Raw genomic sequence first — 16,353 nt, 5'->3', positions numbered from 1 at the left:
TTTCATACCCGAGACAAAAACTGATTGCTAATGAACTCACTTTTCCACACTTTAATCCCTGATTAGATTCACAATGCACTGTGTTTTCAGAATGTCAAGTTATGTCTTACTGTTTGATGCTCAGGATTTTTACTTACTACTCGTACTCTTGTATTTATGCTAATGAATTTTTGTCTGTTCATTATTTCGAGGCTGTTTTTCCCTCAGTAGTACTTAGTTCATACACATTCAGGTTATGTTATCCTTTTAATAATAACAAGATCATGTATTGTTTTCTTTCTTTTTTTGTAGAAATACTTTACTGGAGGGTGTTCATGTTAAAATATGTCTGAGGGTTTGTTTGAAATGTTTCCACAAAATAATGTTACAAGAAGAACAATAAGAAGCAATAAAAGCCTGTCCTAGTTTTTTTCTTATTTTTTTCGTTGTAATACGGAAGTGCTGTACCACCATTAGAGGTGTCTATCAATCTTCCAACACCTAACGCATGGTGCAGATGCCGGTGCAAGGTAGTTTTGGCTTGAATCTGAAATCCCACTCTGTTTCCTGGCATTCTGTCTTCCTGCTCCCCAAACTCTGGGTCTGAACATGCCATGGTATAATGACTAAGCAACTGGAGGCCAAAATATGGAAGATGTGAATAGTGCTTTGGAATAGAATATGCAGTGTATCTGTGGCATGTTGTCAACCCAGATAAATTGATGCAGATGACTAATTTAAATTTATAGCTGTACATTTATTTTTCACCACCATCTAGTGGATTTTGACAACTTAACACATTTTTCATATCTTTGTATACCTTTAGAAATGGTGCTGGAAAATGGTGTAACTTTATTGGTATTTTCAGGGCCGGATTTACCTCATGCTGAGGCATAGGCAAAATAATAATTTTTTTTGCCCCAAAAAATTTGGAACCAAAAAATGCTACTTTTGAGGAAATGGAAAAACTTTATTTTTAAAAACATAATTTAAACACTGTGTTGTCCAAGTTTATATTGTGGTATTCTATTTGATCATATTCTTGCATGTGTCATTGTATAATTAACATTTTACCTAAATCAGCCTCATGAAGTTACGAAGGTTTTGACTTGCGAATGTCAGACATAGACTGCTTTTTTTCTGTCATTAGAATGACCTGAGGCAGTAAGTTTTTTTTCCTCAACTTACTGGTTATGAAGTTTATTGTAGCTATGTGTATCAGTTTTTTTCTGTCAGTTGATTTGTCCAAACCTCATGTTATAAAAGATGAAGTGCTACGCACATGCTGTTTAAGACAGTCTAGTATTTTCTGTCGAGTCATAGCCAGTACAAAGACACTCTTCTCCGCTCCTCAAATACATGAAACATTAGCCTTTGGGTACAATTCTCACTATTAATTAGTTGCACTTGCTTATTAGCATGTATATCACTAGGATATTGGCTGTTTATTAATACTTATAAACCACATATTAATGTCTTATTCTGCATGATTCTTCATCCCTGTCAGGGACCAAGCAGTTAAGCAAGAGGAGTCACAAGGAAAGTTCAAAAAGTAAGGATTTTAATTTCCCAATAATCATAACAACAAAAATAAAGACAAAGTTTTGGGCCAAAAACAAAACAAATAAACAGACAGTAACTAGAGCTCTGAACATAAAAGACTCAAAATACAACTAACTTCCTACACAAGAAACAACAGGGACTTATATATTGGCTGATCAGACCAATTTTGACACACAGGGGAAGACTAACAACAACACTACTACATAAACTACAAATAACAGCAAAATCTACCTAAAACTTATTCCAAAAGAAATATACTTTTACTTAACCTTAACTCAACAAAAATACTCAATATAATATAAATCTAAACCCAACATATCTAAGGAGAGAATGAGCTACCCCCATAACAACATAAACAATGGTAGTGTCCAATTAGGCCACCTCCCCTATAAAGCTGCTCCTGCTTCAAGCGCCACCCCTTTAAGCCAGCCGACTTCCTGGATCTCTCCCGGGTGTGGAATCCAACACTGGTAAGCTCAGAAACAAATAATTATACAAACAGAATGACAATCCAAAAGTAACTAATGGTGCGCGCTCCCAAAAATATACTTCTGTATGGTCAACTAAATAAAGTTGAAAGTATGTGAAATGAACTACGTGTCCTGTGAGTTATTTATAACTAAATAAATAACTACAAATGTATAATGTGTATGAAAAAGTATATAAACTAATCCTAAAGAAAAACAGCATAAACTCAGGAAAAAATATAAGTGCATGAGGTTACCGCTCTTGAACTGGTTGTGAGGCCATGGCTGTGGCCATCACACATCCCCCCCCTTCAGAGCTGCTGCTGGGCCAGCGAGAGAGGTAGTCTGCAGTGGTGTTGAACTTGCCAGGGATGTACTGGACTGTAAACCGGAATGGCTGCATGGCCAGATACCACCTGGTAATCCGCCCATTGGTATATTTCATCCTCTCCAGCCACTGCAGTGCCTTGTGGTCAGACTCTAAGATAAACTCTCTGCCCATCAGGTAATACTTGAAAGAGTCAAGGGCCCATTTGACTGCCAAGGCCTCCTTTTCCACTGTTGAATAGCGGACCTCTCTGGGTAGAAGTTTCCGACTGATATATGCCACCGGATGTCGGTCCTCCTTAGGCCCCTGTAGAAGCACCGCCCCCACACCCCTCTCAGAGGCATCAGTCTGTAATATAAACAGTTTCTCAAAGTTTGGACTATGTAAAACAGGGCTTTTACTCAGAGATTTTTGAATGTCCTTGAAAGCTGCCACTGCCTCCCCCGTCCACTTGACCTGGTTGGGACATCTTGAGCCCGTCTTATCCGTAAGTAGAGCAGCCCTGTTCGAGAAGTTGGGGATGAACCGATGGTAGAAACCCGCCATCCCCAGGAAAGATCTTAGCTGCTTCCTGGTCTGTGGGAGAGGACATGACTCAATTGCATGGATTTTTCGAACCTGAGGTTTAATTAACCCACCTCCAATGGTAAAACCCAGGTACTCCGTTTCCTTCTTGGCCAGAACACATTTAACCGGATTGATTGTCAAGCCGGCAGAACATAGGCGTTTAAAGACCACTTTGAGATGCTCCACATGTTCCTCCCACGTCGTGCTGTAGATGACAATATCATCAAGGTATGCACAAGAAAACTCAGACAATCCATAGAGAACCTGGTCCATTAATCTTTGAAACACTGCTGGAGCCCCATGCAGCCCAAATGGTAACACCGTAAACTGAAAAAGGCCCCAGGGAGTTCGGAAGGCTGTCAGTTCCTGAGACTGCTGGGTTAGGGGCACTTGCCAGTAACCCTTACAGAGGTCAATGGTGGTTAGATACTTTGCTTTTCCAAGGCGGTCAATGAGATCATCAATTCGTGGGGTGGGGTAAGAGTCAAACTTTGAAACTGAGTTTAGATACCTGAAGTCGATACAAAACCTTATTGTCCCATCCTTCTTCGGAACCAGCACCACGGGATTGCACCACTCACTCTTAGATTGCTGAATTATCCCCAGAGACAGCATGAGGTCAACTTCCTTCCTCAGGGACACCAGGAGGCGCTCTGGTATCCTGTAACTCATCCGTCTCACTGTTGCATCAGGTTTTAATACAATGTCATGTTCAACCAGGTTCGTGCGCCCTGGATATTCTTGAAATATATCTGAGTGGAGTAGAGTTTGTACCTGAGACTGCTGATCCTTTGACAGATGGCTTACATCAAGCTCTGTGGACACTGGCAAGGGCAGATACTGGTCATCTGCCTCCTCCTCTTCCTTCACGGCCTGAATCAGGAACACCTCAGCTCTTGGGACCCACTCCTTAAGGAGGTTCACATGAAGCACCCGGCTAGAACGCTGATGCCCTGGAGTGGAAACCTGATAGGTGGTGGGCCCCAACTTTTTCTGCACCTCAAAGGGCCCCTGCCATTTTGCAAGGAGCTTACTGTCACTGGTAGGCAACATAACCAGGACTTTCTGGCCCGGTTGAAAGCCTCGCTGTCGAGCTGACTTGTCATACCAAGTCTTTTGGTGCTTTTGGGCCTCCAGCATATGTATCTGGGCTAGTTCCCCCATTCGCTGCAGTTTCTCTCTCATCTGGACAACATAAGAGATTACATTAATGGTCCCTTCCTTCCCCTGATCTCCTCCCCAAGTGTCCCTCAATAAGGCCAGAGGACCCCTCACCTCATGACCATAGAGTAATTCAAAAGGGGAAAAACCTGTGGAAGCCTGAGGTACCTCCCTGTATGCAAAGAGGAGGTAGGGGAGCCAGTGATCCCAGTCAGATCCAGTCTCATTCACAAACTTACGGAGCATTTGCTTGAGGGTCTGATTGAACCGCTCTGTCAGCCCATCTGTCTGCGGGTGGTAGGGAGTAGTGCGCACCCTCTTTATGCCGAGGAGTTGATAAACCTGTTTCAAAAGTACTGACATGAAATTAGTGCCTTGGTCCGTTAAAATCTCACAAGGGAAACCCACTCTTGAGAAAAATTGCACCAAGGAAAAAGCCACAGTTTTTGCTTTAACTGATTTCAATGGGAAGACTTCTGGATATTTGGTTGCATAGTCGGTTACTACCAACATGAAGCGGTTTCCTGTTTTGCTTTTCTCCACCGGACCAACAATGTCCATCCCAAGACGCTCAAAGGGAATACTTGTAACTGGGAGAGGTTGAAGTGGAGCTTTGGAGGGACTTTTCATTGATGTCTTTTGGCACTGAGAGCAGCTTCTACAGAACTGGGCGACATCAGTTTGCAAACCTGGCCAGTAGAAATGGCGCTTAATACGAGCTGTGGTCTTATGTTTCCCTAAGTGGCCCGCCCAGGGAATGGAGTGACCCAAGTTAAGTACTATTTCTCGGGCCACCTGTGGGACCACTAGCTGCTTCACCTGGCCATTCTGATGGTAAAGAACACCATTCTGTAGAACATACTCATCTTGCTCACCATTAGTATTAGTCTCCTGCTTCCTTCCTCGTGCTCTCTGCAAAAGGGTAGACAACGTTGGATCATTTTCCTGCATTTGCATTATATCTGTAGGTATTTGAAACCCCAAGGACATGTCAGGAGTAACCTCAGCTGATGGTTGTATAGCCGTGCCCTGAAATTTGTCTTGCCTCCTCTGACTACGAGTCTTGTGAGCTTTCCCGGGACCTGTCTCAAACTCTTCATTATAGAAGGGCAAGGCACTAAGGGCTATGGAGTCTACATCCACCTGCTTAGCTTGTGCTCTAGTGACCACATTACAACTTTGTACCGGCTTTATCAAGTCATAGAGTACTGGCAGATCTTCACCCAAAACTACAGGGAAAGGCAAGTGATCCGCAACTCCCACATTTAACAGATACATCTGTCCCTCTATCTCCAGATAAATATCAGCAGTGGGGTAATGCTTCTCGTCACCATGTACACAGCAAATAGGGACAGTCTCAAGGGTACAGATAGCATTAGCTGGTACATATTTTCTCAGTACAAGGGTCTGAGTACTGCCAGTGTCAATCAGGGCTCTGAGGTTTTCCCCATTGATTTTAACCCAAATCATTTTCATGGTGTGATTACCTTTGGATTCAGGGTTAGCACTCTGGCGTGGAATAAAACACATTTGGGTCAGCTTGGCTGGATTCTTTGGGCACATTGGTTTCACATGACCTTCCTGTCCACACAAGTAGCAAATGGGCGTTCTGTTAGGAGCTCTAGGTGATGTATATTGATTTTCCCTCATGGGGGGCTTACCCACTCCTTGCGTCGGCCTCTGTTGGTACTGAGGGGGTATGGGCCAATGGCCGTCCTTACCAGCCTTCCCACCCATACTACTCCATGGCTGACCCTTTTTCCGGGCAGCAACAAACACATCAGCAAGTGTGGCAGCTTCAGCAGCAGATTTCGGCCCATGCTCCTTTACCCAAACCTGAAGCTCAGGAGACAGCATTCTCAAGAATTGTTCCATGATCAGGATTTCACTAATTTCATGAAGTGTTTTACCTTGCGGTTGGATCCATTTTACATACAGCTCTTTAAGCCTCACATACAGCTCCTTGGGGCTTTCCTCAGGTTCCACATAGAGAGATCTGAACCTCTGCCTGTAGGTCTCAGGGTTAATATCATATTTTTTCAGAATTGCTGTTTTCACTTTATCATATTCGTGAGCATCATCTACATCCATATGCACATAGGCTCCTCTGGCCTTACCCGTCAGCAATGGGAGGAGACGAAAAACCCAGTCCACTTTTGGCCACCGACATGCCACTGCAATTCTCTCAAAGGTGATTAAAAAATGTTCAACATCATCATTTTCTGTTAATTTTTCCAGTCTTGGCTCATGAAAAGATCGAGGCTGACCTGCTGAAGACATGGTGGGGTGGATCAACTCTATAGAGGGTGAGGCTTGGGCCTTTGGATGATCCACATTCAAATCATAGTCCTCAGAAGGATCTGGCACTGTGGAAGCAGGCTCTGGTACTGGAGATGTACGAACCTCTACCTCCTCCTGCAGAAGGCGAAACTGATGCTGTAGTGCTTTGAACTGGTACTCCTGGCGGTTAGCTTCCTCTCTCAATTTTGCCTCTCTGGTCTCCTGTTGACCCATAAATGACCGCATGATCCCAGCCAGGTCACTCAGCGTTGGCTCTCTGCCATCTTCATCCTCACCACCTGATGCTCCCTTTAGTGCTTCACCTTCCATTGCGTCCTCACCTTCCACCCGGTGTCCTCTCTCTATATGGGTTGACTCAGTCTTCTTATTCCCTGTCTGGCCGCCTCTTGTCACTCTCCCTCCTCGCATGTTTCACCAAAAAAAAAAACAAAAAAAAAAAAACCTTGCACTCCTCAACTGGCTAGTCCCACCGCTGCCACCATATGTCAGGGACCAAGCAGTTAAGCAAGAGGAGTCACAAGGAAAGTTCAAAAAGTAAGGATTTTAATTTCCCAATAATCATATCAACAAAAATAAAGACAAAGTTTTTGGCCAAAAACAAAACAAATAAACAGACAGTAACTAGAGCTCTGAACATAAAAGACTCAAAATACAACTAACTTCCTACACAAGAAACAACAGGGACTTATATATTGGCTGATCAGACCAATTTTGACACACAGGGGAAGACTAACAACAACACTACTACATAAACTACAAATAACAGCAAAATCTACCTAAAACTTATTCCAAAAGAAATATACTTTTACTTAACCTTAACTCAACAAAAATACTCAATATAATATAAATCTAAACCCAACATATCTAAGGAGAGAATGAGCTACCCCCATAACAACATAAACAATGGTAGTGTCCAATTAGGCCACCTCCCCTATAAAGCTGCTCCTGCTTCAAGCGCCACCCCTTTAAGCCAGCCGACTTCCTGGATCTCTCCCGGGTGTGGAATCCAACACTGGTAAGCTCAGAAACAAATAATTATACAAACAGAATGACAATCCAAAAGTAACTAATGGTGCGCGCTCCCAAAAATATACTTCTGTATGGTCAACTAAATAAAGTTGAAAGTATGTGAAATGAACTACGTGTCCTGTGAGTTATTTATAACTAAATAAATAACTACAAATGTATAATGTGTATGAAAAAGTATATAAACTAATCCTAAAGAAAAACAGCATAAACTCAGGAAAAAATATAAGTGCATGAGGTTACCGCTCTTGAACTGGTTGTGAGGCCATGGCTGTGGCCATCACAATCCCTTAAAAGCAACAGGGGGGTTGAGGTGCCTGTTTCCAACTGATGACTGATAGCTTTGAGGCTGCAGATAGTCTACATTTGAGGCAAAAGTTGTAGTTAATAGTGAGAATTGAACCATAATCTATAGTGAGACCGTGTGTGTATATTACCATGAGTATATAATGTGTGTGTGCTTCTTTAGTAAATAAACAGTAAAGAACAGAGACGGTCCAAACTGTATGCAGAACTCTTCAAGATTAAGGCAGGGTGGAGTTATGAGGTTTGCTTGTCAGTTTGAGGAGCCAATGAAGTTACACGGTTTAGTCACGATCTTTAAAATACTTTTCATTGGTTAAATATTTACAAAACCCACTGACAGACGTAAATGGTGACCATTAGTAATGATTTGTGGAGAGAATTTTTTATTATAAAGGAGATAGAAGGTTCCTGCCCGACAGCGATCAATATTTTACATTTTATTAATATATAAAGTAATTATCTTGAGTTTTAGCATTAGAGTGAAATAATATTAATATAAAAAATTCTCCCCGTTGTAATCGTGCGAGCATAGACACATGCCTAGTATGCCAATGCATAAATCCTGCCCTGTTTTTTTTATATTTTTTTTATATACAGTGTAATCACCATGGGAACATCTCAGAGTAAAACTGGGAGTTGTGAAAAATATGATTCACCGGTGTTTTGCCAGATGAGAAGTTTATCTTGTATCATATTTTTACTCTTTTAATTCATTTTATAACTATCATATATCTATTTTAATTTCTTTTATAACTGTTTTAATTTTCCTTGCTTTTATTTTGCGATTATTTCAATTCCTTTCTGTAAAGCACTTTGAATTGCCATAGTGTATGAAATGTGCTATATAAATAAACTTGCCTTGCCTATATTTTGAACTATATTTTAGAAATGTGCATAAACATTTCCCTCTATGGTAATGACATAATTCTGTCTTTCTTCTAGCAGTCAAAACTCTACCAAGCTAGCTAGCCATGCAGTAAATCAGTATTGACAAAACCCCAAAACAACTTAAGAACAGCTCGCAGTAGGGCTGCACGATATGAGGAAAAGCTGCGATGTGCGATAACATTGTTTAATATTGCGATGACGATTAGCCTAGAAATCTAGACGCACCCTAGCGGCAGCTAAATGTATTTTGCAGCCAGGGCAGTCTAGCAACTCTCCATTGACTTTCGAGCTGCAAAAAACTAAATTGGGTCAGGCCAATCACGTCGTGTATAGAGTAGGCGGGGCGGGCTTAACATAATGACGACAGAGTTGCGACGGTTACCTGCCACTTGAAAACAAAGAATGGCTGCTGCTGCAGGCGAACAGTCTTTCGCATCGGCTTTGGCCGCGACTCTGGAGGACTTGGAGTTAGGTTTTTCTTTGAGAAAAGAGCATAGAACAGCACTTAAGTCATTCTTAGAAAAAGAAAGATGTGTTCGTAGTTTTGCCGGCCAGATATGGCAAAAGTTGAATCTATCAACTAGCTCCGCTGTTGGGAATACGCTCTGGTTGGGTGAAGCGCTGTCCAGAGGGAATTTGAAAGACAGCCGTTTATCCCGCCCCTCGGATTGAGCCGTGTCTATGGTGAGTTGCCAGACCCAACATCTTGATGTAGGTCTGGCTTGCCAGGCTAGATGACGATATGACTTGCGATAAATATTCAAATGTGAATGTTAGCTATACTGTTCCCATGTCTTAGTGCTTTAATAGGTTCTTTGCGTGATAGGTTAAGTGTTTATTACCTGCCTGGTTCAGATTACATGATTTTAGCGCGATTTTGATACGATCCGTTTGACGTAGGGTGTCGTGGGGATTCGTAAACTACAACGGGCGTCGGAACGCAAGATTCGATCGTTTCATCTCGTATCTATGAAGTGTGTCATAGTGGGCGACAACCTACGCGAGAGTGCGAGCAACAGTGAGTGTGTGTGAGTGAGCGCGAGTGTGTGTGTGTGTGTGCGCGAGTGTGCGTGCGAGTGAATGTGCATGTGACGGCACGCGATGACTGGTCGAAAGCAACGTGTAGTCTGACATGTTTCTTGTCCACGACACGACAAGATTTTAGGAGTCAAAATCGTATTATCTGACACAGTGACTATCATAACAGACACAAAAATCTTGTAATCTGAACCAGGCATTATTCATCGTGTCAGGCTGTCTGTTGCGATGTGTTCATATCGCGATGACGATGAAAATTCGATGTATGGTTCAGCCCTAGTTCGCAGCATGTGCAGGATTTAATGTGTTGAATAAATTGGTCTTTTCCTTATGAACCATTTTTCCTTTCAATTACATTGTCAGATTGAAAAATCTACAAGACAGAATTCAACTCAGTGCTCGGTTGCCATCGGGGTTCTTCTAAAATGTGTCTCAGCATGGAGTGTCTATGTGCCACCAAACAGTCTTTGACTGGCTTTAATTTGTGCGTCCTTATGGCATGCAGACTGGTGTTATTTCTTAAGGTGCTTCTGCTTTTCCCTTAATGAATCCATTTTAAAAAGCCCCCTTGGAAAATGAGAATATTCTCCAAAAACTACACTACTTGTTTAAAAAGGTAAATTAGTGAGTATTAGAAACTGCAGCGTCATCATGTTTGAGGTAAGAAAGATATGATGTTTTAGGTAAAACTGAGTCCTATTCAAGTGAATAAACTTGGATGCGGTGTGTGGAACAGCCCTCAGTATTGATTGGGTCATCTACTCTTTAACTCACTTTTGATGTGAAAACATAAAGTAAACCCTGAAGGAGACACATCTCAGCCAACAGTCCTTTACCAGTGGTGTGTGGGTCCTTTTACAGTAATGAGTCTTGAAAGCTTTCTCTATTTGCCATTTATTTTCCCCCTGTGCTTACCCATGAGTAGATCTTGATGTTTTCCTCTGGCCAAATGACAGTGAGGTTTGGAACATCATGTGCTTGTTGTGCTTGGAGCTAAATTGTGGCTCTCTACATCTATTGCTGTGACAGTTCAACCCCAATCTGAGTTACTTCACTCTTCGAGACTAGTTTAGTCTACCTCCATCATGTAATAACCTTACCCAAGACTCCCATAAGGACTGGAATCAAAAGTATTTAACAGTATACTTCGGGTCAGATTAGTCCACAAGTGTAATTTCTTCAAATGCAACCCCACTATTTGTTGCCGAGGAGTGTGGCTGTAAAGCGGTTAATCTAATCCCCCCCCATCACAATGTCACTTTAGGGGCTCTGTAGAAAACAGTTGTGCCTTTCAGGATTCTCTGATAAATAGAAAGTTCAAAAGAAAAGCATTTACAATGTCACAAATTATATTTAAAATAAATGTTTTTACTGTCGCTTTTGATCAATACAACACATCATTCATTGCTGAATAAAAGAAAACAGAACAAAAATATATATATTTTGTAATGTGAAATATATATAAAATATTATTTTTTTTTTAAATCAATTGATAGCTCCTGACTATTAAACACTGACAGGCAAAAGTGTATACAGACAAATTTGCATATTTAGTGTTTGCTGGTGTTATGGGAAACTGAAAGGAAATTATGGATAGAATTGCTGCTGAAGAGGTTGAAGAGAAATATGTATGTTTGTATTTGCACACTCTCCAGGTGCTGCATCATTCTCAATAATTCTCAATAGTTCCATCTGTCTCTTTCAATCTCTCCATGTCTTTTTTCGCATTTACTCTCTTGAGGGGAAAAACAGGAGGACTGGGTTAATAAGATTCTCTCAGGCAATCTTCAAACACAAGGTGACATATCACATTCATCTGATTCGTCAGATCTGTTTCATCCAGGTCCATGTGTCATTTATTTTTTTTATTTTTTTTATAAGTCTAAGAAAAGCAGACAGGAAACCTTTTACTTCTTTAAAAGGAAAGGCTTTCAATGCATATTATTCCAGTGCCATTCTGTCCTTCATTTGCACACTTTGCCTCTTGCCTTTGTGTTGAGGATGAAGTTCAATTACCCTCTTGTCAAACAACATCATTTTCAGGTAAACTGAGCCGTGAATTGATTTGGCCCACTCTGAAAGCTGGGCTGTCAAATCAAAGTAATTGATGGGTTTGTGATTTGTGGCTCCACACTCACTTAACGCCAACCACAGTAATTATTTATTGGCCTGTGCATATGATGGGCGCTGCCAATCGCTTCACTCAGTCTGCTCCAGTGCTCTCTTTTATGGTAATTTTTTTACTTTCTAGATTTTCTTCACAATTCATAAATGTTCTAGTCTGTCCAAGGACTGTAAACTCAGATAGGTGAACCATGAAATATAAAAATGTATAAGGATAATAAAGGCACAGCTCTTTCACTTTGATTCAATACAGCCATCTTATTCTCTTACAATGCTGTGATTGCAGAACAATGTGATTGTGTACAAAATTAATAAACACACATCCCCCCCCCCACTCTTCTCTTTCAGAGCCGGAAACATGCAAACAAAGTGCGTCTGTATTACATGTTGCATCCAGTAGATGGGGGATGTCCAGCTAAGAAGCTCAGAACAGATGATGTGAGTATTTTATAGAAATGACACCCCTATTATGTGTTCATAAATGACTGCACTTGCTTTTTTTTATCCCAGCATATATTCACATTATAGCTGTAGTCATACCTCCTGCCCTGAACCATTCTTTGAAAAGATCAGGGTGGTGAACATTTTCTTTTAATGAGCTTTCTAGCCAGTGCTCTCCACAGCCAACCTTTTTCACAGTAATGTGCTTCATGAACCCCAGCCATTAAAACACTTCATTTTGGTCACACATACAAACATTTAATTAAATACTCAAGGTTTCTTGTGTAGTCAAGATGCAAACATCTTTTGAAATCTCTAATACATTTTATTAAATCAGTAATACATTTTAATTACAAAGAAGCACCCTGCATCTGTGGACAGTTTTGCTGTTATTAATGTATCGCATTTTCTGCCATGGAATATATCTGGATACGTCTATATATTTACTCAACATACAGCCAATATTGTCAAAATAGCTGGCAACAAAAGTGAGTACACCCTAAGTGACCATGTCAAAACTGTATCCAAATTGTCAATATTTTGTGTGAGGACCATTGTAAATCTAGCATTGCCTTAATCCTCCTGGCCATGGAATTCACCAGAGCTGCACAGGTTGTTGCTGGGACCCTCTTCCCCTGTCCATAATGACATCACAGAGCTCATGTTAGACACATCGCACTTCTCCACCTTCTGCTTGAGGATGCCCCACAGGTGCTCAATAGGGTTCAGGTCTGGAGACATACTTGGCCACTTCATCACCTTCACCTTCAGCAAGGCAGTTGTCATCTTGGCGGTGTGTTTGGGGTCGTTATCATGCCGTTCGGCCAAGTTTCTGAAGGGAGGGCATCATGATCTGCTTCATAATGTCACAGTACATGTTGGAATCCATGTTTTCCTCAATGAAGGGCAGCTCCCCAGAACCAGCAGCACTCATGAAGCCCCAGACCATGATGCTACCACCATCATGCTTGACTGTAGGCAAGACACAATTTTCTTGGTACTCCTCACCAGGGCATCGCCACACATTCTGGACACCATCTGAGCCAAACAAGTTTATCTTAGTATCATCAGACCACAAGACATGGCTCCAGTAATTATGCTCTTGGACAGGTTGCTTTCAGCAAACTGTTTGCGTGCTTTCTTGTGAGCCAGCTTCAGAAGGGCTTCCTTCTGGGATGATGACCATGCAAACCAACTTGTTGCAGTGTGCGGAGTATGGTCTGAGCACTGACAAGCTGACCTTCCACTTCTAAAACCTCTAAAGCAATGCTGGCAGCACTCATGCGCCTGTTTTTTGAAGCCAGCTTCTGCACCTGACGCACAGCACGAGGACTCAACTTCTTTGATTGACCCTTGCGAAGCCTGTTCCGAGTGGAACCCGTCTTGGAAAACCTCTGTATGAACCTGGCAACTGCACTTTAACTCAGTTTCAGGGTGTTACCAATCTTATAGCCGAGGTCAACTTTGTGGAGAGCAACTATTCTAATTCTCAAATCCTTAGAGAGTTCTTTGTCATGAGGTGCCATGTTGAACATCCAGTAGTCAGTATGAGAGAATTGTACCCAAAGCACAAATTTGAACTGCTCTAATACAAGATACAACAATTTGTGTGGTCCTGTCAAGCAGACAAAAACATTAACATGATGAATAGGACATGTGGCTTTGCATGGTTAAACGACGTACAGCTATTATGACTCAGGGTGTACTCACTTTTGTTGCCAGCTATTTTGACAATAATGGCTATATGTTGAGTTATTTTCAGAGGACAGTACATATATACTGCTATACAAGCAGCACATTGACTAATCTAAAATATATCCAAGTTTCATTTCTATGGTTTTGTCACTTGAGTAGATGTATTAAAATGTGAAGGGTGTACTCACTTTTGTGAGATACTATAGGCATTGTTCATGTAGGACATGTTCTTTCATTTAAAAACAGCAAGATGGAGCACAACTGAATAAAAATGAGCCATTGGCGCATACTGTATCTACACAACCAATAAAAAAAAAAAAGAACAACTTAAAAAGAAAACCAAAAGTTATTTTTATTTCATGTATATTTTTATAGCTGGGAATATTTGATTGTGTTCATGAGTGAAATCATAGCCAGTTTCCCTAAAATCAAGTGTATTTGCAGAGATTATAGGAGAGCTCTGGCAACCCTGCACTACAGTTTGGTTGTCTGTGAGTTCTTATAGTGACTGGTGGTGCCCTGTTTATGTATGAATATAGTGGTGTGGTGACTCAAGAGTTGTAGCACGTCAGTCCATCTTATCATCATAAGGAGACAACAGCTTGACAAGTGTGAAATATGTTTTGATCCATCTGGTTTTGTATTGCACTGTCACTGAGTTAAAAGGTGTTGCTGCGTTTAAGCTTGGGTTTGTAGATTTTGAATGAAGGCAAGTTAAATTCAAGAAACAAATAAACAAGAAAGTTTCATTCAAGTCTAACTAAACTCTCAACTTCAGCCATCCTCTGAGATGAGTCTTGCTGAGATGATAGTCAGTCTGCAGTTCTTCTCGCAGTAGGATAAAGCAAGCTTCTGCTTTATTGCAGTGTTATAGGGCTATTCACACAACACGAGGGGTTCACAAGCATAAGGTTGTGTGAATGTTGCTGGGATCAGCCTTTTTGCATTCTCTGATGTGCAGAGAATGTATATAATGCCTGTGGTTTTTGCAGATGTTATGTTATTTAGACTGCCTCCAAACAGACCAACAAAGCTCTCACCACAGGAGGCCAAATGCACATCTAAATGTTTATGTGGGAGTCAGAGATTGCAAATTCTTAGCCATCGGTTATGGGATGCAGTTAGAATTAAATGATATTGAACGCTGTATACTGTATGTTTCATTGATATTCCATATGGTCACAGTAATTGAGTGCATCATTAGACAAGGCATTGAGGTGAGGACACTGGAAGAGAACTGCACTTATTCGTAGCAGTAATGAAGGTGATTAGTACTGTATTTGATTATCATGTAGGGAACATCCACCTTCAATGGCCAGATTTCAAAAGACCATGTGCTGCTTTTTCGACTGAACCTTTAACACTTAGTTTGTATCAGATCGATAGTAACAACGAACATACATTCAAATAGTCATCGATCTCCATGTCGTGTCAATAGGCTGCAGACAAACTAGACTTTGTGCAAGTTGGACAGTAAATTTTAATGAGCCATTACTCACTGAAGCTGATGTTAATGAAGTAGAAATACGGACATGTCTTGTCAATGAATACAAATCATAGGCCAAAATCTAGCATTTTTTTCTGAAAACTTTTCTGGCAGTAAAAAAAAAAAAAAAAAGTACATTTACGAGACCAAGTTAGGGTGTTTTCAGACCTGTAGGTTACATTTTAAGGTGAAGAGGTGTTGAACTGTGATAATTAATGTGCTCACCCACAGAATTAGACATTGCTGCTTTTTACGTAATGCATTTTACATTACAAATTATGATATAGCTTGGTTTGTTGGTTCATTAGGTTGGATTGCGCTCCAGAGGTTGTTTTTAATCAGAGCAGCCTTCAGCTGATCTTGTACATAATATTTTGGTGTGAATCCCAGCATGATTGCCTTATTTATATATGCCCAAACAAAACCGAGCTAAGAAAGAAAATCCACCAGGTTACAAAATATTCACTTTAAATGAGCAAGGTGTGAAAACCTTTCAGGGTTGTTTTCAAACAATCATATGACTCCAGAAGACTTGGAATATGCTGTAGCATGTGAATATAAACCACTTTTATGATACTTTTACAATATATATATATTTATTTGTGGGGAGAGTGAACTGTTAAATTAAGTCTTAGTTTGAGTTAATTAATTTACCCTAAACTTTCAAATTTTTCCCACTTAAATATTGAGTTAATCCTCTTATGCTCTCTTATCACTTATCAGTTAATGTACTTCTGAAAATCAATATAAAAAAATTGCAAGATGTGGAATTTTTTGTGATTACCTTTTCGCTGTCATTAACCTAAAAACGTGAAACTCAGGAGTCAGAAGGCATTCAGTCAAAATCAGCACTTTTCACAGTGGGACTGAGGGAGTAGAGTTGAACAGAGAGCAATTATTTTTCCACTACATTGCCCTTTCTGATATTTATAGATCAATGAACTTTACAAGGCTACTGTTGTGTGTATGCTGCTCTCAGATAT

The 16,353-nt window shown here is 40.7% G+C and overlaps 1 protein-coding gene across 1 annotated transcript in view; it reads left to right on the top strand.

Moving 5' to 3' along the window:
* zmat4a (zinc finger, matrin-type 4a) overlaps positions 1-16,353 on the top strand; it is a 100,516-nt gene that overhangs the window by 37,652 nt on the left and 46,511 nt on the right. Inside the window, exon 3 of the mRNA XM_084413296.1 lies at positions 12,097-12,186. Coding sequence (XP_084269422.1) covers positions 12,097-12,186 — 90 coding nt within the window. The remainder of the gene's footprint in view (positions 1-12,096; positions 12,187-16,353) is intronic.

This window comes from Rutilus rutilus, assembly GCF_951802725.1.
Source record: "Rutilus rutilus genome assembly, chromosome: 7".
NCBI lineage: Eukaryota > Metazoa > Chordata > Actinopteri > Cypriniformes > Leuciscidae > Rutilus > Rutilus rutilus.
The sequence above is the reverse complement of the archived record's forward strand: the minus strand, read 5'-3'. Positions and strand labels throughout refer to the sequence as shown.